Source organism: Patagioenas fasciata, chromosome 1 (assembly GCF_037038585.1).
Source record: "Patagioenas fasciata isolate bPatFas1 chromosome 1, bPatFas1.hap1, whole genome shotgun sequence".
Taxonomy (NCBI): domain Eukaryota; kingdom Metazoa; phylum Chordata; class Aves; order Columbiformes; family Columbidae; genus Patagioenas; species Patagioenas fasciata.
In genome coordinates this window covers 68,792,602-68,816,045 of record NC_092520.1, presented here as the reverse complement: position 1 = coordinate 68,816,045, position 23,444 = coordinate 68,792,602, and the positions used below count along the sequence as shown (strand labels likewise).

At 43.3% G+C, this 23,444-nt stretch overlaps 1 protein-coding gene across 3 annotated transcripts in view; it reads left to right on the top strand.

The window, feature by feature from the left end:
• The window catches only part of NPAS2 (neuronal PAS domain protein 2), a 108,678-nt gene extending 85,662 nt beyond the window's left edge, over positions 1-23,016 (top strand). For 2 of the 3 annotated variants that reach the window (XM_065829490.2, XM_065829492.2), the window contains 11 exons: positions 304-451; positions 1,050-1,131; positions 1,825-1,966; positions 2,703-2,809; positions 2,972-3,064; positions 10,274-10,420; positions 16,410-16,604; positions 17,808-17,962; positions 18,501-18,593; positions 20,206-20,392; positions 21,561-23,016. In XM_065829490.2, coding sequence (XP_065685562.2) covers positions 304-451; positions 1,050-1,131; positions 1,825-1,966; positions 2,703-2,809; positions 2,972-3,064; positions 10,274-10,420; positions 16,410-16,604; positions 17,808-17,962; positions 18,501-18,593; positions 20,206-20,392; positions 21,561-21,740 — 1,529 coding nt within the window. In that variant the 3' untranslated portion in view covers positions 21,741-23,016. Of the gene's footprint in view, positions 1-303; positions 452-1,049; positions 1,132-1,824; positions 1,967-2,702; positions 2,810-2,971; positions 3,065-10,273; positions 10,421-16,409; positions 16,605-17,807; positions 17,963-18,500; positions 18,594-20,205; positions 20,393-21,414 lie in introns of all 3 variants that reach the window. The other variant, XM_065829491.2, reaches the window with a different exon arrangement.
• Positions 23,017-23,444: the final 428 nt, after the last annotated feature.

The window sequence follows — 23,444 nt, the reverse complement described above, 5'->3', positions numbered from 1 at the left end:
ACACAAACCAGGTTAAGATCTATGCTTAAGTTGTAGTAGTCATTAATGCATTAGTGTCCAAAGTTAAGGTTAATTGTACTGTGTAGGACTGTGCCATACAAAGTGTCAGAAGAAGACACCTACTGATCTTAATGATATTTGCTCTATCATACAACTGACAGGACCACTCACTCAAGGTGCTTAGCCTCCTCTCTCCCTTGGGAATCGATGGGGCCACAGATATTTTTATCGCTTTTTTTCACATTTCACGTCATTTTCACATCATAAATTGTGCTACTAGCCGTGTGTGTTTTCTGCTGACAGTGATGCAGTTTGGCAAGGGGAAGTCGTGCTGCTATCGGTTCCTGACCAAAGGACAACAGTGGATCTGGCTCCAGACCCATTACTATATCACCTACCACCAGTGGAACTCCAAGCCAGAGTTCATTGTGTGCACACACATGGTGGTAAGGTACGGAAAATCGTATCTACCGGCAGGGACATAAAGGCCAGTAAGATAAGAGTATCCTCATGACTGCCAACATTTTCCCTTAGAAACGTGATGCCTTTTATGTAATCAAAATGAAGCCTGAACTCTCTGAGGAAATATGTACATTACAAAAAAATGATCAGACTAACCCTCACTTTATGCTAAGCTTGATTTGTGAATCATGAGTTTCGGGGCAAATTAACTGTTGCATTTTTTCATTTTTGTGAAAAAATAGGGAAAAGACAGATCCCTTAAATATTCACTTCCTCTAAATTTTACATTACTTTTAAAGAGATGTGTTGAAGCTATCCAATGAACTTATAAAGTGGTTGTAGGATGGGAGCTTGACCTTTATATATACACTTCCTTAATATATATTTTGACTTCAAGAAGACAAGAACAGAGCAAAATCAAAATGAAAACAGTCTCTCAAATGCTATTCAGTAGCATTTAAGTGATTTTTCAGCTGTTCATTTAATGTGTAGAATGTTACAATAATTTGTTCCTCCACTTGCTTAAAGCACATTTTATGAAATATAACAATACCGTGTTGATACCTAGAATTATGTTTTCCATTCAGTTATGCAGATGTTCGGGTGGAGAGGAGACAGGAGATGGGCTTGGAAGAAGTGTCCTCAGAGGTTGTGTCCTCAGCACTAAAGGTATGTGTAAAGCTTTTTTCCATGAGTATATGTATTAATCACAATTTGTTCCTGTGTTAACATCAGTGAAGACTCCAGCATTGTCTTTCAGGGCAGACTGCCCCAACCTCAGAATTCACTTTTCACTTGAATAATTTTGAAGTAAATTGGATAAGCTCATGAAAGGATAAACCTGGAGATCAGTAACAGAAGCGCATTAAGTTGAACATAGTCAGGGGTATTGTGAGATATTTCCACCTTTCCTTGATGAGGTACTACAGTTTAAAGATTAATTTGGACATGTTCTGGTAATCAGCCATCCTGGCTTCATCTCAGTGACCTGCTGAGGGAAGAAAGAAAAGCTCCTCATCAGTGCATGGCTGAGTGTCTCACAGAGGTTGCAGTTGCTGTTACATCTAAACGAACACAAAAGAAAGATGCAGAAAAACAACTGAAGGCACAAAATGACTATAGCAGTAGCTTGCTCTTTATTTCCAATTTAGTGATAGCTCTTTGTAAAATGGGTTAGCTGCTTTTTGGATGGGACATTGACACCTGTGCCCTGGTCTTCTGCTGGCCTACCTGGGATTAGTTCTGCTCAAGTCATTTTAAGGGCAGCCAAAGAATTGGGTGCACAACCATTACTAGATGCATTTCAAAATGTTTTCACCCTGACACATATAACAGCTATTGTCTTTTTTTCATTTGTTTTAGGAAAGTGGCGCCAGCTTGGATCCTGAACAGCACTTTAATGCACTTGATATTGGTGCCTCAGTCCTCAGCGCTAGTCGGACACCCTCAGTATCATCCAGGAGCTCACCAAAATCTTCTCATACACCCAAGTCAGACCCAGCATGTGAGTGGCGTTTCTGGATTACTACATTATTTTTAATTTAGCCAAGTCGCAGAATGCATATCTATATACCACAGCTGCTAATTTAATGCTTATTTATGAGGTATTGATTATATGTGTTTGTCGCTGACAATGAAGTGCATAATCTGAAATGGTAATGTACAAGAGGAAAGGTTCTAGTGCAACCTGCTGTACATTGGAAAAATGGGCAGCAGGACTAGCCATGAAACCTGCTGTTTTGATCTGTTATGAAAATGGGGACCTCTCTCTTCAGATTCGAGGGTATCAGTATAAGCAATACAAGGCCCCTCCAGACTTACATGAGTAATAACAGCCTGTGGGTGATTCTCTTCTGGCTGAGACAGGATGCTCCAGCCAAGACTTGGGCACACCTTATATACTCCTTCTGCTCTCTGATCTGGAAAAAAAGCCAATGAACTAACCTAAACTTATAGTTATTCGGCCCATATGAGGGGAGTTCCAGCTGATTTAGAATAGCTCTTGGGTCCTTTTGCTCCATTCATTGGAGCACAGAATCATAATCTGTCTCATTTACTTTTATGTTTGCCCAGGCCCTCCTTATCAGTTTAATTTTACTGCCACTGAAGTCAACAAGAACAGCCTTGACTCCTGCTGGAATTTAGCCAGGCTCTAATCATTTCTAGCCAGGTCTCGTAACTCCTACTTCAAACGGGGATGATTTCCAGTGCGTGAGAACTCACCAGTGCTTCTCTTGCAGCTACACCAACAAAGCTGATTGCAGAGTCAAACACTCCCTTGCCAAGAACACCGAGTGCACAGCAGGATTTATCTGTGCATAGACTCAATCAACCTACTACTCTTCAGGTAACTTCACAAAGAGTCATCAAAATAGGCAGACAGTATAAAGTATGTGCCACATACTCAGCCTAGCAAATAGAAATGACACTAAATCCATGGCATTGGAAGAAACCTAAAATTTAAAGGAGCCCAACTTAAAAATAAAGTTCTGTTTTGTTTTAAACCTAGGTTTCTTCACCTTCTCAGCCTCCACGTGAGCTTCTCACACAGCAGCTGCTGCCTCAAGCAGCTCTGCAAACTCAGCCTGCACCTCTGGCACAGGTTAGTTGGGGGTTTGGAAATGGAATATATCACTTGCCTATCTCCTGATACTTTCTCCTTTCATCTAGTAAATAAATTAATCAATAGAGTCCAGGTCTTTTGGGTCTTCTAGGTTATCATCTTCTTAGTAGCTAATATCTCCAAATCTCAGCTCTCAAAGGCTTAAAATATTGTGGGGAAGTAATCTGAATTGTCCACTTGAGTGTTTAAGCATGTAACTGCATACAGCCATTTAGAGCAGAACATCAGGTACAGGTAGGTTGAGGTATATCTATTTCACAGGAGGACAAAAAACAGATGGAAAAAGGAGTTTTCAACTTTGCTTCTACAGAATTAAGTCCCATCACAATCAAGATCACCATGAGAATTAAAACCAAAAACTAACAAAGACACTCAGTCCTCCTAAAAACACCCGTTTGGCTGTGCTGATGCAGAACTAACCAGCAGTCAAGGACATGCAAGTTCAACAAAACCCATTTCATGTGCCATTAATGGTGAGGATGCATCTGGAGACAAATTACTCCAATGAAATCTATTAACCCGTATCTCAAAAGAGCGTGATGGCCCAAAAAAAAAAACCTCAGTGTTTCATTTGCAGTGGATTTTGAAGAAGCAAATTTGAGTACAATGTTCCCATTACATAGTTTCTTGCCTGTGGTCATGCTGTTATGATACACCCCATCATCCTCAAATTTAGGATGTCCTAAAAGGTCCAGAGTAGTCCTGAACATAGGCTACTGCTTCTACTGGTACCGTGTACTCCCTCACAAGATCCTGGAGTTTCTGCCTGTAGCATATAAAACATATAAAGTCCTGAGCAATCCTGCTTTAAATAACAAATTCTCATTTATCTTCTATGTTTAATATTCTTTTCACGACTCCACACCACCATGCAGTGAAGAAACAGCATATCAATTATCTGCTCTGAGCATTCATTTTCTTTTACAGATATTTCTCTCTGTTATTCATTAATGCGCTTCCAAACATCAATTAGTTTATTTATTGTAAACCTGCGTGTGTTTTGTTTGACTTTTTTCTACCTCACTTTCTTCTCCATCAAAGCTGTTTGTGAAGAGATGCTTTTCAGTCATTAATCAAGAGCCTTACTGCCTTGCCTGTTCCCAGTAAAATGGTCTTACTGGCACGCCGTCTCCATTTCTTCTCCACCAAATCGGAGTGCTGTCCAGTTGCATGGCCGCTGGCTCAGCTCCTTTGGGCTGACTAAATCTTGGTGATAGGAAGAGGGCTGACTCGAGTCTGTCTGCACAGGCAGCCCTCTTCTCAACTGGCAGCAAAGTCACAGCAATGCTCCTGGTGAAGCTCAAGAGGGAGCTTCCCTTGATATGGAGTAGGAAAATAGCATCAGGATGCTGCAGCTCAGGTTATTGAAGTTCACACACCATAAATGTACTCCTGGGAAAGGCAGCAATTCTCCCCAGACTTGAGTGATTTTCATAAACTATTAATTGCTTCCTTCAATTGCTTACCTCCCACCTTAAAATAAACGTGTCAGCCTACAGCAAGACAATCCATTATTTAAAAGACAAGGTGCATGCAGTGCTAAGCAACTGAGTGATGAAACCCAGGTACGCCTGCTTCCCACCACGAACATCTCTTCAGGTTCCTAGTCGACCGTTTCGCAGCAGTTCGGTAGCAGAACACCAGCTCATTGCTTTTAGAAATAGCCTGGCCAGGCTTCTCGCTGCCAGTGCAGGAGGAGGAGCTGCACAGGCTACTCACCGCTGCCTTCCTGCTGCTCGCCCTCAGCTGAAGGTGACCGATGGCAGGACCCCAAAGGCAGCGTGCTCAGCCTGGCCACCTAGGGCCCCAGCACTCTCATGGGCATCCTTGTGGCTAGCATTTGCCCACGGGGCGGCAGTGGCAAGGAAGGACATTTTAAGTGGCCACAACTGCATCTGCAGCTTGCAGCTCGCTCCTGCCTCAGGCACCATCTGCTTGAACTTGGATTAGTTTCATTTTGAGCAAAGGCTGTGGTGGTTTTGTCTCCACCAAAATGCGGTTTTAGCTTCTGCCTTGCTTGTCTGAATGAACAGACAGCACTGTAGTAGATGTCACCAGAATGTAAATGGTTTACTTTGAACCTAGTGCTCCCATTTAGAATATTTGTTTGTTTGCCTTCCTTATTGTAATAAATTAAAATCCCCTGCAACACAGTGGATGTTGATGACTGAATAATAATTAGCACTAATAATCCATTTGGGATTACGCAGGTGTTATTCAGAAGACAGAAAGAAGGAACAAGTTGTTCAGTGAGCTGCAAAACTAATGAAACCTGGTTTCCCAGGGGCTGCTCCTTGCAGGGCTGGAGCACGGACCCAGCCTTTCCTGCAGGAGGGACAAGTGGATCCCTCGCTCCTTTGCTCAGCTATAGTTTTCATGAAATTATAGCAACCTGGTATTTTTTAGACTCCTGCAACTCTGCTGCATGTCTCTAGCATTGGCCAGAAGGATGGAAAAGTGAAAGGTAGGCAGAAATGAAAGGTTCAAAGGAAACCAAGCTGAAAAATAAATAGGGTCTCTTCTCTTTACCCAGCTACCTATTGTCATGAAAACAGTGGGAAGAGAATGTCATTGAGGTGTCCATCTTCTTGTTCATCACATCTCTGCAAAGGGGGACCATCCTAATAGACACAGGGGCCATAGGTGCCCTCCCCTGGCTGCAGCTCCCCCCCAGCACCTAGAGAGAGGCATTGACCCTGGACACCCTGGGGTGGCACCCAATGGAGAGAAATGCTCCTCCTGGGGCATGGTCCAGCTGGCCTGTTTCAGGTGTCCGTGCTGGTGGGGAGGAGGCACAGCCCAGAAGTGCCGGTCCCTCTCCCTGGGCTGTACAGCCCATCTGGACCATCAGCGCTGCTGCACTGAGCCCAGTGGATTGTTCCCATCCCTACCCTGACACCTGCCAACACGATCCCAAAATCATCACTTTTTTTTTTTTTTTTGAGAAACCAGACTTAAAACTTTTGCTGTGGGTTTTTTGATCTGCCTTAACAAAGCTTGATTCAATTGATGATCCTCTGCAATTACAGATATTTCACAGGTTTAGTCGTCCATGTTTGACTGTATCTAGAAAGCTTGTTCTAAGTAGAACATGCACTTTTCCTTGATATGCCTTGAGATGCACTACCATCTCAAGGCATATCAACGATAAGAGGGTCATTAGGGGCAGTCAGTGTGGCTTCACCAAGGGGAAGTCATGCTTGACCAACCTCATTGACTTTTATGAGGACATAACAAGGTGGATAGATGATGGCAGGGCGGCGGATGTGGTCTACCTTGACTTCAGTAAAGCATTTGACACAGTCTCCCACAGCATCCTCACAGCTAAACTGAGGAAGTGTGGTCTGGACGATCGGGTAGTGAGGTGGACTGGGAACTGGCTGAAGGAAAGAAGCCAGAGAGTCGTGGTCAATAGGGCAGAGTTTAGTTGGAGGCCTGTATCTAGTGGAGTGCCTCAAGGGTCGGTACTGAGACCAGTACTATTCAATATATTCATCAACTACTTGGATGAGGGAACAGAGTGCACTGTCAGCAAGTTTGCTGATGACACCAAGCTGGGAGGAGTGGCTGACACGCCAGAAGACTGTGCTGCCATCCAGCGAGACCTGGACAGGCTGGAGAGTTGGGCAGGGAGAAATTTAATGAAATATAACAAGGCCAAGTGTAGAGTCTTGCATCTGGGTAGGAACAACCCCAGCTTCCATTATAAATTGGGGAATGACCTATTGGAGAGCAGTGTGGGGAAAGGGACCTGGGGGTCCTGGTGGACAGCAGGATGACCATGAGCCAGCACTGTGCCCTTGTGGCCAGGAAGGCCAATGGCATCCTGGGGTGTATTAGAAGGGGGTGGTTAGTAGGTCGAGAGAGATTCTCCTTCCCCTCTACTCTGCCCTGGTGAGACCACATCTGGAATATTGTGTCCAGTTCTGGGCCCCTCAGTTCCAGAAGGACAGGGAACTGCTGGAGAGAGTCCAGCGCAGGGCAGCAAAGATGATTAAGGGAGTGGAGCATCTGCCTTATGAGGAAAGGCTGAGGGAGCTGGCTCTCTTTAGTTTGGAGGAGATTGAGGTGTGACCTTATTAATGTTTACAAATATGTAAAGGGTGAGTGTCAGGAGGATGGAGCCAGGCTCTTCTTGGTGACAACCAACAGTAGGACAAGGGGTAATGGGTTCAAATTGGAACACAAGAGGTTCCACTTAAATTTGAAAGGAAACTTCTTCTCAGTAAGGGTGACAGAACACTGGAACAGACTGCCCAAGGGGGTTGTGGAGTCTCCTACTCTGGAGACATTCAAACCCCACCTGGACACATTCCTGTGTAACCTCATCTAGGTGTTCCTGCTCTGGCAGGGGGATTGGACTAGATGATCTTTGGAGGTCCCTTCCAATCCCTAACATTCTGTGATTCTGTGATCACAGAATCACACAGAATCACAGAATGATCCTATAGAAATTTGTGAATAAGTGAGATGAAGAGCAACTTCATCTGATGCCAATGGAAGAGTTAAAGCTCTGCAGTGCTTTCTGTGGAAAGAAAAGAGTTAAGTTCTTTTAATTTGTTATACAATTACAGCTTTCTTCCTTAATTAGTAGAGAGGTTAATGATCTTGAGATAAATACTCTCTGGTGCAGGTCAATTGCTGTTAGTGTCTCATTGTACAAAAACAATAGAAGCTTTGTAATCACAGGGGTCATGGCTAGAATTATCAACAAATTTAAGGGTTAGACTGGGAAAGGGAAAAAAGCGGAAGACAAAGTTCCTTGTCTTCTTCTGCAATAGCTCTCACTCTAGTAGACCAGCTAATCGTTGTTAAGTGTATTAATAAAAAAGCACATGAAAGAAGAAAAAGACAATATTAGATTAATATTCTAAATATAAGAAGGTGCAGAAAAAAAAAAGGGAATAATAATTTAAAAACAACAACGTATTTTTGTGTGTAACTTTGCAAAGCAAATTCAGATTCAAAACTAAGGCCTAGAAATGGATTTTGTGTCTTATGGAAGTATAAAATTATTGTAAAATTATCTGTTATAAAATTCCTTACATGTATTAATTGAAGAAAATTGGGTTCCTTTCCCAAAGTGTCTTCAAGGAGTTTGCATGTGAGTGAAAGACCACTAGCAGCAAGCCAGGCAGCTTTTGGCTAAAAGTGTTTTTAATTACTTTCTGATAAGGACACTTTGAAAGACTTAAGAGTAGTCCTTACTAACAGAGCTCACATAGAGAGAATTAGGTTGCAAGAATCAGCTTTTTTAAAAATCCTGTACGGACCCAGGTTAAAGCAGAACTTAGCCGCATCTCATCTAAGCAAGCCATAGCATCATTCCCCTCCTAAAATAAGGGTACCTGGGATCTTCAGAAACACGGAGCTGGGCTACAATAAGCAGCACCAGACACCCTGTGAGTCACTTGTCCTTATTCCCAAACATCAGATTTCCACTCATCCATTCCTCAGGTTAATACTTTATACATGGAATAGAAAAAGAGAGAGACCCCACTCTGACTAGTCCCCTCTAACGGTGATGAGAAGCAACACAAACTCCCCTTTGGGAGCTTTGACACCATTTTTCCAGTCTGTGGAGGGAATGGGGTTGCAGATGACAGTGCTGCTGTCTGACGGCAAAAGCACCAGAGGGCAAGTGCTCACATCATCTCCTCGGGCAAAGGGTGCAAGCTGTGAGCACTCACATCAAAGGGAGCTTGGCGGACCTCTGCCACCAACAGCATGTGCCACCTTAGCAGCCCTCCCTTCCCAAAAACAGGGCTGGTCATGGAACTCCCCTCCACCTTTGTCTTTGTCTTAGAACGGTGACCTCTCACATTGTGCGGAAAAGCCACCCACCATCCGATAAACACAAATAAACCCTCTGAAATTCTTGTTCTTTCTCACCTAAAGGCCATTTACTTGGAGATTTCAGCTTTGCTGGAGGGAATGTGAAGATATTTCACGTATTTAGCTAGCTTAAGGCAAAGCAGTTAGCTGGTACAAATCAGACCTGTCACATTTAGATTTCTCTAAGTAGCCACAAATGTCATTTAATTGTACAGTATTTGTAGCACCAGAGCTCTCCTTAATTCCCTTCTTGTTATCATTTTTGTTTTCCTATTAAAAAGCCAGAAATGGTGTAAGCAAGTGCACCTCCGTGGAGCCAGAGGGCTCCAGCAGCGTGCTTCAGTTCACCCACTGGCACAGAGCCCCTGGGAACAGCCACAGGAACAGGGTATCACTTTCAAGTCACAGCAAAATTATTATTTTTCATTTGCCAGGACACTCACAGCACCGCATGTTTTCAGAGATGTTTTGGATGCCTCAATTACAGAAAAGCTTACCGATTTTTTAAAGTTTTGTTTTGTTTTGTTTTCCAAAGACTGTTTTTTACTTTTGGAATACGAGCTCATGCAAAGCAACTATTCCAAAGCCTATTAAAGTAATAGTTAACTCTGACGGACTTTGAATCATAACCAAAACCATCAAATAAAACTAGGAATTTATTGCCATGTTGGTCCCCTCCACACTTATTGAATGATGCCACTTTGTGCCAGGTATTGCTGCTACTGGAGACTGCACTTTCTTCTTGACCCTCATTAGTGATCTCTATTTTATAGTATTATTTAAAATAGCCCTTCTTACATCACGTATAAAAATAAATTAATGAGTATTTCTTGTAGCTTCACTACTACTCAGCTGTGGAAATCTAGTGAATGTTTATTGTGGCCAGCTGTTGTGTGATAATATAGTAATTCATCAGCAGAATAAACCATTGCACGCTGCTGTATCAGTGCAGAAAAAAGAAAGCATTAGTAAAACATGTCCAGAGTATATGGTTATGCCACACTGAGGGCTCCAAACTACAGGCTAATAAAAATAATGTATTCAATTGCCATTCAGTTAGGATGCTCCTGATATTTTAAAGTGGCATACTCTCAAAAACAGTCCTTCTGATAATTCGCTAACAGAACAGGGTCAGTTGTAAGCAGATCACTGTAACTGAGCCAATTTAATATATGTCCATAAAATTGAACATGAACAAGATTTATCTCTGCCCAAACATTAGTATATTACAAACACATCTTTTATTCCTTTGGGTGTGCTTTACAATTAAGAAACCAATAACTTCTTACAGAACAATGTTCTACTGAGGCCTGTTTGCATTATAATGACTGATTTCTTCCCTCTCTTTTTCAGTTCTCAGCACAGTTCAGCATGTTCCAGACCATCAAGGACCAGCTAGAGCAGCGGACCCGAATCCTGCAGGCCAACATTCGGTGGCAGCAGGAGGAGCTCCAGAAGATACAGGAGCAGCTCTGCCTGGTCCAGGACTCCAGCATACAGGTGTGTTACTGCTGGGAGGGGCAGAGCGAAGCATCCTCTCTCATGTGGCCATTGATAGAGCTGGCAACTTAAAATTAGCTCCAGAGTCCAGGAAATCTGGACATGTGCAAACCAGTTCATCAGAATGTGGATGTTGCCCTCTGAAAGCCCCTTGAGTACCTATGACCAGAAAGATATAGGAACTCTCTGGAAGAAGAGAAGGCAGAAATATCTCAGCCTTAGTAGGAGGAAAAGAATTTGGGTCATTTACAGTAGCATTTTAATACTTTATCTACTGAGTCTTCAGAGGGAGCAGCTGTAGAAGGAAAATGTTCAAGTTCAGACTTGCGAATGATTCTGTCTCTCCAGTTCATTAGTTTCCATCCAGTCACTTCTTGCTTCATGTTGGCATCACTCACACTCAGCATCTCATCTGTCCAGCTCTTCCTTAGCCAACAGCCCTCCTTCAGGCAGTGCTCATCTCCTTCATTGCTCCCTGTTTTCCTGACCCTCCCCCAGCCCAGATACAAAGCACAAGAGATTAATTTCCTTGTCACATAAAAAAAAACCCCAAACCTCTGCTGATGTTCATTTGTTCACACCTGCGAAGTGTCTGAATTTGTTCTTCACTGGATCAGCTTAAGCCTTTAGGGTGAAGCAGACTGAGCCTGCTCTTCTTCTGCCTTTGATACCTCCTACACAGAGCTAGAATTCACTAAATACAGTATCTGCTTTTAATTCACCAAGAACAGTATCTGCATTGTACTACCCCTTATGTCCACCAAAGCTCAGAAATAACAGCAAGTGCAGTTCAGTACATCGCAGGTTGTACTTAATGGCAAACGGACAAATCATCCAGTTTTATGAAGTTTTCTGAATGTGGGGTGATTACTCCTGTGTTGCTTATAATTTAACTATAAATCTCAGGTTAAATGACCCTTGCTAGAAATGTTGCATCAGGGACCCACTGTGAGTATTACACTAACAAGAGTTTTTTTAGAAAACAAGTTCTATCACAGAAAATAATGTCTCAAAGAACATTTTAGGCACAGGAAGAAAACCTGGGACCTGCTGAAGACAGCGGGAATTTTGCTCCTGACTTTCACAGAAATAGACTCTCACCCATCAGCAGCATCTGTGAAATGAAGTTTCATGTATTAAAACAAATTGGGATTGTATGTTTAGGCAATTAAGGGATTAGTGAAGCCAAACTGGACACTTCACCCACCTAGGTTGCTGCATGTGCGCTGCTGTAAGACAGCACAGCAATGGTGGGTCCCACAACCAGGACACTCTGTTCCTGATGACACAGAACCAGGTAGACCAGATTTAACTTCAGTGCATTTCTTCTGTTGGTTCTGCACTGACTTTGATTAATGCAATTAACTGGCCTTCAGTTCAGAATCATGTCATATGTCTGAAAGCTATTATTGTTATTATGAATATCAAAAGACACGATATTCTCACTTCCTCTCTTTTAATTGGGTGAAAACCATTACTCTCTCCTAGCAAAGTCTTCAATAGTCACATCCCTTCTCTTTTTTTTTTTCATAATTCAGGTGAAAATAGAAGATCAGAGCACATTCTTATCTACAGGAAATAGATTTTATTTTTACATAGTTGTCCCCCCGTAAGTGCTATGGTACATTTAATAACCCAAAGACCAAGGGACAGATTCTCAGATATGCTCGTAGGGAGTTCAAGCAGAGAGAAGAGGCCTAGTGGGTAAATGGTGGGTAGTTCTGTACTGCCCACCTGATACCAATTTGTAGCGCTGAGTTATGCCATTTGGGTGGTCCTCTCCCCATGAAATCTGTACTGGGTTAGACCAAGTGTTTTCAGACCAGTACAAATTCTCTAGTGCCAGTACTGACCATCTCCTAGCTTACTGCAGATGCAGAACTGAGAGGCGGGGGGAATAGAGGGCAGCTCAGAGATGCAGGGGCTGCCTATCTGCCTGAAGGGGAAATGCTGGATGGGGAGGATCATCCTCTGTAGCTTGAGTGCCTTTAGTCCCCCCAGAGCCATCAAACAAGGTGATGAGATGCAAGCAGGTCATGTCAACTCATGGCCTGGTCCTTTTCCTCCATGGCCAGGTCGTTTTCCTACTTCCACTTTCCCTAGGTTAGGGAAAAAAAAAAAAAAAACCACAAAGAAATTACTGTGCTGTTGCAAGGATAGAGTGAGACCAGGAACTGGCTTTGATTTATTTGACTAGGGGCAACTTGAAAGAAAGCCTCACACTTTGGCATGTAGCACTTCTGTGACTCGCAAGCAGCTAGGAGTAAACTTTTAAATCAGAAATCCAACCATGTGCTTTGCCACAGAGATTTCATCTTTCAGAGAGCTGGTTTTCTGCAGACATTGATCTGTGTCTGTTATCAGAGTTACAAAGCATAGTAGCAAATAGGCAAGCATTACGATCAAGCACATTTCTGGTCCCTTTAATATTACACGTATCAGAGCTGTAAGCATGGGGGAGTGCCGTAGGCTGTCTGAAAAGGGGGAAGTGTTCTCCGATCTTCCCTCATTAGCTGATTTATTAGCATATCTTCCCCACTGGTTCACTCCCTTCCAGACAGAAGTGTACAAGTAGCTCTACGGAGAATTAAGCCTGATTTCCATTTCCTTCAGAGATCTTCAAAACTGCAGTACAGCAGTCCACCAAGAAATGCTTTCCCAACCGGACAGATGTTGAGCACAGTAGTCTGCATTAGAAACTATTTCCAAGAGCCTTGTGCGATGAAAGATGAAACTAGCAGGAGGGTTGTGGGCCCTGAACAAAAGTGTTCAAAACTCCATTAAATCCCTGTGACTGCTTTTCCTGACAAAGGAAAGTGTGAAGGACAGGAGCAGCAAGAGTAACCTCAGAAGTCTGAAGGATGCTGTGTCTGCTCCAGATTTGAACAGTCTGGCTAATGAATCGCGGATGGGGAGGAAGGCAGAAGGGCTGTGCCTCACCAGCCTCCAAGAACTACAAATGAGGCTGTCCAAAGCCACCCATCATTTGCAAACCAGTCTCCCTTCCAAGTCAGTGAATCTCAGCTCCCCAATGCTGTGCTTCTCATCTTTTCATATTTTACATAAAGAAAGAATCTTGATGTCTGTAATGATGAGCCCAGAGCCTATCATCCCCTGATTATCCAAAGGACAGGTAGAGTCAAAGAGCCGTTTTCCTCCTATTGTCTTAGCAATGTGATTCATCCCTTAGCTGTAGGGACCACCTATCTCGGAATGAGGGGGCAGCAGTGTCAGAGGGTCCCTCCTCTCCCTCGCTGCTTTGCTGCATATGTTAACAAGCTGGCCAATTAAAAAATATTTGTAAAATGCTTCACTGACCTTGCAGTCCACAAAATAAGCCATGAGACACGTCATTAGCAGCAGTGAATTTAGGGGGTTGCTAATTTATCTACTTGGATGTGCTCAGACGAGGAAAGATTTCAATCTTTATTAGGGTTTTCTGTCATTATTTAAAGCTGCTCTTTGTCAGTGTTTCAGGGGATTCAGGCAGGACTGTCACAAAAGAGGTGCATAATAAAAAAGAACACCATTAAGTTGTGTATAAATGAAGCATGTTCTTGCTTTTAGGCTTAACCAGCAGGCAGAAATTCTACACTTCGATCCTCTCTCAGGTTAACTCTTGTTTTGATGAGGCATCTTGAGTCTCCCAGTTCTATGGGGACATGGGTTAAATGGCACCATCGCTTCCTGCCATGAGCTTGTTTTTTCCAGGACATTTATGTTCAGACGGTAATGATGCTGTTTTTGCCATTAGAATGCAACAGAGGGTCCCTAGGTATGAAACACTCAGCCCTCTCAGGGTATGAACACATGAACAAATGAAATCGGTTTACTGGGATAGACTTGGTTGTAAATTTATAGTGTGCTAGCTAGCTGCCAACCATCAACTGTGCACATTCCTACCCAGTGGCGCACTCTGGTAATTGCAAAGTAGGCTACTCTGCTTTCTTTCAAGGAAAAGCTCCTTGGGCTTCATCTGGAAGTAAGACACATACACAGGTCCCTACAGAGTAAGTCTTTCACCACAAGTTCATACCCTGCCTGACATTTGCATGGATAGATGTTGACTTTGCATTGGATGAACCTGGTATTTCTCCAGGCCTGTGCACCACATCCAGAGAGAACACTTAAGATGATCCTCCTGAAGGTCTGGATTTGCAGTGATCTGGCCATTACTAGTGGGCTCACATTCCCCATCACAGTTTTGAAACACACCATTTGCTTTACCTGTTCTGAATTTTATATCAAGTGTTTTATATCAAATTTTGTATCAATGGTGACCAGTTTCATTGCTAGAGCTAATCAAGTGAGTTCATTTACTAAACTTGTCCAAAGCTTAGCTTCTATATACAGAAAATAAACAAGAAAATGAATTTTCATAATTTCTGTCTTTGATTTATTCATAATAAGACCTATTTACTTGGCAGAAGTTGCGAGACCATCTGTCTTTCTGATATGTAACGGCTCCAAACTCAGTGAGCAGTGTCTTTAAAAGAAAACACTCAGAGCTAGTTTCAGATCTGCTGCGAGCAGCCCCAACTCTGTTACGTGACCCATTTACTTCTATCAGACATCTTTGAGATGCGGTTAGCCTACAGCACCTGAAACAAGCCGTTGCTTTAGGTCCATTAACATTTTCATTAATTGCCCCCCTCTCCTAGCTGACTAATGTAAGCTTTGCACCTTTTTATTCTGAGTAAAATCTTGGCACACAAATTCATTAAAAATTACCATATTTAAATAAAATCTGTGTTTTAAAAGCTAGATAAGTAAGTACAAATATGATGGATCAACCCATATTTATGCAAAGAAAAGCAATGCATTGTGCCAGTTGTTTGGAGAGAGGTATGGGTCTTTTTCCAAGAAAAATTAGAGGCGACATGATAGTTTAGGGAATTGTTAATGTAGCAATAAGCTGCCGAAAGGTGTACTAATTACTGGGCGTACTTCAGATGTACTGTTAGGCATGGACTGATAGATGAATAATGAAGAGAATAATTGTGATTCTGATTTCATTTAAACACTAAGTAGCTCCACTTTAATGGAGTTCCACATAGGTAGCAGTGGTGTGGAATCGGAATCAGATCCAAAAATGCCTTCAACTACCTGGGGTGCATACCTCCATACAGTCCATGGTGGTGAGAGACTAGGTTTGAAATATTGCAAAGATAGCTTGTAGCATTAATAATTCATTGCTTTAAAACCTGCCTTTTTCCTTTGTACAGCTGTAATAAAAGAAACGGCCCCTAGAAAAGCAAAAATTCATCAGTCCTACAACTTCTAAAGAAGAAAACCTCATCTTGCAGTGCAGGCATGGAGAGGGTATTGTTTACAGAAACACTAACGGAGGAGCTGCTAGCTCTTTTGCACAAGTCAAATGCACGGCACGGTTAGGAAGAACACCGGGTGACAGTTACCTGATGGGAAATCAGATAAATTACACTGGCTGTCTGTTTACACATCTTCTCAATGATAAGGACACAGCCATTCAACACGGACAGCTCTGGCCCGACTGTGGCCTCATTAAAAACATTCAACAGCCCAACTCTATGTAAGGTGTTGAATTTCCAGAGATTCAAAAAGCAGCCCTGTCTGAAAGACAGACAGATTTTGTTGAAAGGAAAAAAATAAAGGACTGAAAAGACATGGAGTTACTCTGTTCTCTCTGGTCAGGATGCCCCAGAACATGGTGAATGTACAGGGAACTGCTCTTAGGAAGGCTGTGCCTGCCCCATGGAGAGAGGACTTGTACCTTCAGGACACATTTTGTGAGTAATGAGTGCACTTGCAGAACAAGAAATCAAGAAACTAGAGACAACAGCATTGTTAATGTAGGAAAGAGAGGCGATTTCCAACTAACAGTAAATGCACAGTGAATCCAGAAACGTGATAACTTTATTTTAGAATAAATCTGTGGATTTAATTCTGTCACCTTCGTTACCTAAGACAGCTGGGCTACATAAAGTAAACTCTCCCCCTTCTTTTCCAGATGTTCCTACAGCAGCCGACCGTTTCTCTGAGCTTTAGCAATACTCAGCAGCCAGAGGCACAACAGCTACAGCAGAGGTCAGGGGCCATTTCTCAGCAGCAGCTTGTCCCCAGTCCTCAACTTCAAGGGCAAACTGTGTCTTCGCAAACAGCGAACCAGCAAGCACTGAGAGAAGCAAGCGTGATATCCAGCCAGGTAATAATTTCTTTGAACAGAGAAGCATTTATATGGAAAGAATATGCTGTTATTACACAAGCAAGTAAAATCATGTCAGTCCTGTAAGTGTGGCTTTGCCTTTCCTTCCCCATTCTCCTATATAAGGATGGTCTCTGTAAGGGGTGTCTCTACAGCATTTACTTTACCTTAAATCCCTTTTTTAAGACCTCAGCCAGGATGGTTACTTGAGCAGCTGTTTCCACTTGAAAACTGGGCGGGGGGCAGGTAAAACATGTGGATGATTTACTGTTCTTCAGCTGGTCCTGAAAGAAACTTGACTGACCACACTGAAAACTGGCAGTAGTGTCAGAAGCGTGACCTCTCAAAATAAGCTTTACCCCTGCTCACTACCTGAATGCAGCTGGATGCCACTGACACAGTGAGGCCTCCTGTCTGCTGTGGGGGCACACAGCTGGAACACATGAAGATTTGTATCAGACCCCCAGATTGTGCGTGTAAGAGATTCCTGCACAGGGAAATAAAGTTCTGCCTCAGTGAGTTGTAACTGAGACTTATGAAAGCCAGGAGTAGGTTTAGCATGGGACTTCTTTTTTTCTTATTGCAGGTTTTTTGGCATTTCCAGTGTTTGCTCTTCCACCCACCTGTTGTACCTCCCTTGACAGAAAACTTAGCTCCTATTTCTGCTACCTGAATGTGCAACAAATATAGCCACACCACAATCTTCAGACCCCTCAGCTGTAGCTTTTAACCTCCTACACACCTGTATTAGAATGACTCTATTAAAACAAAAAGTGCATCTGTATTATAAACTGGGGGGGGGGAGGGAATATTTGGTAAGGTTTATTCCCCTCACGAGGCTTTCACAGCAGTGCTATTCACACCCAACTTTGCTCGTGTCTTCACGAAGTGTCGTTTTTCTCCTCATCTGCTCGATAGCACAACCGGGGCTGCTTTGCTTTCACAACGCTCTGGCACCAAGGGTTTTGCTGGCCGGTACACCGAAGCGGGGCTCAGCAGTGGGTACGAAAGCCGCGGCAGGTCATAGTGACGCTGTCGTTTCTTGAGTCCGACAGCAGCCGGGAGATAACGCACCGCCAGTTATTAACGGCGCGGCGCCCCCGTCGCGCTGTCACGGTGCGCTCCTTTAGGCTTCCTCCAGGCAGCCCTCACGGGTGCGCCCGGCTATCGCTCTCCCACCCCACCCCTCTCTGTGTCTTGCAGGGCCCAAAGGCGCCGAGGAGCGCGGAACTGACGCCGGGCGGCGGCCGCTCCCCCCGCGCCGCGCCCCCGCCCTTCGCCGCGGCCCCCGCCGGCGGCACCGCGGCTCCCCCTGCCGGTCCGCCCGCCCCCGGCTGCAGCCACGACCAGCAGCTCAGGTATGGCCCGGACCCGGCCTCACCTTCAGCCCCGGCCCCGCGCATGAGGACCCCAGCTGCACTCGGTTGGGATTCGGCGTGCGCGGTCACGGCTGCCGCGCCTCCTCTGGCCTCCCAGCTCTAGGGTGGTGGGATGTCTCTGCTTTTCACTTCACTGTCCCAGGCTCCCCTGGGTGGGTGGTGGAAGACAGCCAGGACCTTGGCATCCAACTAGAAATGTCAGCCAAAAAAATTACACTCTGATATTCAGAAGCTCAAATGCAAGCCATTCCCACCAGCAGGAGCAAAAGAAATTTCAGACTCCTGAAATCCTAGTGCCCAGCCTTCCAGCAAGGCGCCCACATTGTTACCACAGAGGGCATGCGCTGCCTCAAATCTCCACCTCACAGTGCACAGGATGCTGGCGCTGCTCTTAGTTGTCCTAGAGCTCAGCCTTGTGCCATGCCTATAAAAGCATCCTGTTTCTGTTTTCAAAATGTGGGGTTTGTCTGGTCCTTCTGTCACAGCAATGTCACTTTGTCTTTTCTCCACGCACCAGACTGTTGCTCAGCCAGCCCATTCAGCCCATGATGCCTGCGTCCTGTCATGCAAGACACCCTTCAGACCTCAGCATGGTGGGATCCCAGGCTAAGTATGTGACTTGTCAAAGATAAAACATCAAAGTTGCTTTGGAGGGGAAATAGCCTTCTTTAGTAAGAAGACAAAGGAGTTATAAATATGAGGAACATGTTACTGTGCTGAGCCTGCCTCCCAGTGTCAGGGTCAGCCTCACCCTCCCTTGTCACACCAGAAAGGACAACAGAGAGAAACACAACATGCCAGTGGTGTTTTAAGAAGCTGAGGGAATTTTTTTCCCTCACATGACTCTTGCTTCAGCTCTGGAACTCCCAACCCACCAAGGCAGATGTGAGAAAGCACTGGCCTAGTTGAAATGATGGGTGCCAAGAAAGCCCCTGCCCTTTGGGCAGTGGGATGCTGGTGTAACACCAGTGGAGCTACACCTGATCTACACCAGCAGATCTGAAAGAACCAACAGGCCCTTGCATCTGAGCACTGTCAGAAAAACTGCCGAACAAACTACCTCAGTTGTTTGTCTCCTCAAAACTCAGATGAGGGAAGTAGAAAACATCAGTCACAAAATACCTTTTTTTTTCTTAGCTGTTTTTTGTCACTGTACTTAATTGTCAATGTCTAAAATAACAGGGCAGCTGTTTGTACATAATTCCTTTAAAAGTAATTCTGTATGTTATTTCAGGAATGTAGGTATTCAGTACTTTTTTTAAACATCACTATTGCTTTTTAAGATTATCTTGATTTAAAATTTTCACCTTTAAATATACATCATTTTAGATCAGCTTTTAAACACCTAAATAATAGAGGCCTGATGCACAAAAATACATCTCCCAGTTCCTGTAGACTTCTTGACTCATGGGACCCTTTTTTAGGCGCTCATATCCTAGAATAAGTACCCAAACCGTAGCGTTTCTGACTAACCTCTAATGTTGAACAGCTGTTGAGTGAACACACACCACACTATGATCTCATCACCCATTACAGGATAAACATAATTAGGCTGGGTTGGCAATATCTCCATTGTGGTTTTGCCCACAGCCTTCCACAAAAAAACACATTTAAGTTTTGCTAAGCAAAAGCAGACTGGCAAGAGGAGCTGCGTATTTTGTTTCTGGCCCATCTCTCATTCCAGAAGACTTCTGGAGGTTTCTTCTGTTCCTACCATGTGGCTCACAGCGATGGGAACTGCTGACCATACTTGGCAATATGAACATGAGCAGCTTAGGAAGTAATCACCCCTGGCCATCCTTCTGCAAGAGATTACCAACCCCGCAGGCAGTCACAGGGGACCACAGGCAGCAGAATGGGAGGTGCATTTAATTTGTTGCTGCTGGAGTTCAGAGCTCAGCATATTAATAGAGAATCAAAGACCATTTGTTTTGAGCCTGGGATGTGAATGCTGCAGCCGAAGAGAAGACATGCATAAACCAGAATCTTTAATGAATCTAAAATGTGGTCTGTTTTTGAGGTGAGATGTGCCATGCCCTCCAAATCCAACTTGTGCACAAAGGGGAAACAGTGCTGCCAGCGGTGCCATCACTCATATTAGGTCCCATGCACTAGAAGTCTTTATTAGGAATTATTTATAAAGACTAGGGACTTCCACCCCTATCCTAAGAGAAGACCTTTGCTTCCAACAGTTGGTTCATGATTGCTTCTTTCTTCCACAGGTATTCTCAAACACAACAAATGTTTCAAAGTTTGGAAGTGCAGACTTCCAACAGCGGCTCTCCGATCGTACTGATGGGACAAGCAGTGTTAAACCAAGGGTTCGCCACTACGCCTCCTTCCCAGGCATCCTCTCTGCCACCTATGCAACTCCAGCACCAACAGCATCAGCAACAACGCTACCTGCAGGTAGGGTAGGACAAAGAGGACAATATATAAAATGTACACACAGAGTAATGTGCAAACGGGGCCCCAAGTTTCAGAGGGAGCCAGATTATGGCAGAAATGGCCGCTTTAGAGATACTGAAATGTGCAAGACACTGATACAGTGTTGCATACCTTTCCCATATAGCAAGGGAGCAGTAAGAACAGTCAGAATATTTCAAAGGAAATTAATTCTGCACCGTAGAAACATAATCAGATTATCCTGGATATATTTAATGTGTATTTCTAGATGAAGAAAATCGCTGCCCTAGGATTTATTCTGTACTCTTTGTTCAGTATAAAATTTCCTTAGTTTACAAGTCAAAAGATGATTTTTAATTACCAGCATCAACATAAAACGAGGTCTGGATCAGATATCCAGATCTCTTCAGTAAATTAACATATTTCCTCAACTCCACAAGGCAAAGAAGATAAATTGGAGCAAACTGCCTGGAAGAACCAGGTGATTTGAAGATGTAAAGATGCTTATTTTTTGACCTAATTCAACAGATATTAAAGAGCAAGGGGGAAAATGAGGTGTCTCGGTGTTAACTCAAAAGTAGCTGAACTCAGCCTGTAAAAACCTGATCACATATCCACTGGAATCGTTGAAAGAGTATCATCAACCTCAAATTCTTAAACTCTTGTTATTGAAATTATACCCTTATCATAGCTGAGAATTAATGAAAAAACTATAACAGATACCATTCCAAATAAAAGCAGCTGCAAAATTCACATCAGCTTCACCACTGCAAGGTCACACCCTACCACAAACTCATAAAAAGTAAGGGCTGGAAGGGACAGCATGAGGTACACTAGGATCCTGTTTCATTTCTGTTTCATTTCTATGATCCATCTGTGTCATTTCTGACACATTCGCCCACCCTGTTCCTAAACAGGCTTGTCAGGTTAAACTGCAAATGCTAGGCAGTGCATTCTTGTTAGAAAACCCTTCTCAATGCCTAATTGTAATGTTCTTTGTTGCAATTTATGTCCATTCCTTCTAGCATTAGGTAAGCTTACCCCATGCCAACAGCCCCAGAAATAAAAGCCAACAAACTAGTAGTATTTTTAAGCACTCTGTACATTGAGGACGAAGAGCTTTAACATGTGAAAGAATCGAACACCACGATGAATTTTATTTTATCTGTAGGTGCAAACACTAAGTTCTTTGCACAATGAGCAACCCAATTCTTTGCTCCTGCCATCTTACTCGCCACAGCAAGGAAATTTGGGGTATCATCAGACACAGCAGCAGCAGCAGCAACAACTAACATCAAGAAGAAGCAATAGCTTATCAGAATCATCGAATTTACCACAGCCACTGCAATAGAGTCCCACCAGCACAATCAATGCACGATTAGCTTTAACCAATGGGCACATGGGGCAGAAGAGAATTACTTTGTACTTACTGTTTTGGCTTTTGCACAAGCGTTTCTTTCAAAGCTCTATGACAGAAGTACAGCACAGACTGCCACAGACAGTGCATTTACGGCATGCTGGATTCAGTTTGCGCTGTCTCGTGGGCACAGTGTGTACTGACAGAGCAAAACAAAAAGGAACACTATCCTGTGCAGCCTCCATCATCAATGGGTGCACAGGAGGAGGTGTGCAGTCTTGGTGTGTCACTCTGAAAGCTATCTGGCAGTTCCAAAAGACTGTCGACAGACTCATGAGGTACTTGGCCTTCACTGTTTCAGTTCTTCTTTTGTGTATGAAAAGCACTGCGTCAAAGGTCTATTGCGGAGAGAACAAGAGATTATTTTTATTATGATTATTGTTATTATTTTGCACAACTGCACAGAGGACAAAACCTAGGCACTTTCTGTAAAGAGAAGTTTGTTTCCTTATTCTTGTGGCCAAATTAGCACATCCAATGGAGGAGAAAGCCCAGTCATTGGTGAAGATGGTCTACAGCTCATAACCCTTCATTTAGAATCTGAAAGGTATTATGCAGCTTCCCCTAACTGTTCTTCATTACTGAAAAACAAACAAGAAACCCCACAACCCACACTGGACTGTTTTCTATTTGAATTGTGATTGCAAAGGAGAACTCAAATTGTAAGCACAATCATGCAACTCTCCAATAGTACAACATGGATCCTTCTTCAAACTAAACTCACCCACTGCAAGTCTCTGAGAAATATGCACTGTGTTTTGGCCCACTGACTTGGGATGCTGCAGACTATTACATATCTCTTTCATTATAACATTTAGGATTGAATTTTCCTTTGGGGAGAAAAAAAAGAAATGCACTTTTCGCTTTTTTTGTATGTTTTCTGTTGATAAGTTTCTAAGAAAGATTTTATGTAATTATTAAATGAAAAGTAGTGTATTGTACAGCTGTTGTAATAATGACCTATTTCTATATAAAATAAAATTATATGGAATTATGTGGAAATTATTTTGTATATGAAATATCAACTCATTTCACAAGTATAAAGATTGTGCTTGTGCTTTTTTGTGAGTGGATATTTTGTAATAAACTAATGAATTAGAAATGTTTTGTGAAGTGAACTACTGTTTCATGCTATATACAACTCAAACTATTATTTTTTTTCAATTTAATGATGGACAGTTGTCTTTATTTGTAGAATAAAATAAAATAGCCAAGAGGCTTTATTGCAGGACTTGCACACATTTTCCTGTGGCTGTTCAACTACGTGATTCGCTTTAGATTGTTAATATTATCTGTAGCCTGGTAAGGTGTTTGGCTCCCAGTTAGCAAAAACAAGTATTATCCTGCGGGATCTTTGTCATGACATAGACAATGAGAATGGTAGCTCAGGAAGTTATATTAGCTGCCAGCCAAGACAGTTCACTTTAAGCTCCTCCAACAAAGAACGAGGTGGATAACCAAGCTTGGTAATGTTTTCATTCACCATGGGGAGTCTGGAAGGGGATGGCCCTCAGGGCAGCTTGCAGCCGCCCAAGCCAGGGTTAGCTTCAGGAGAGCGTAGATCATGCTGCCCCTCAGTACCAAGGATCACATCGCCAGGGCCCACGTGTTCAGCTCTGGTTTCTATGCTGTAGAGGA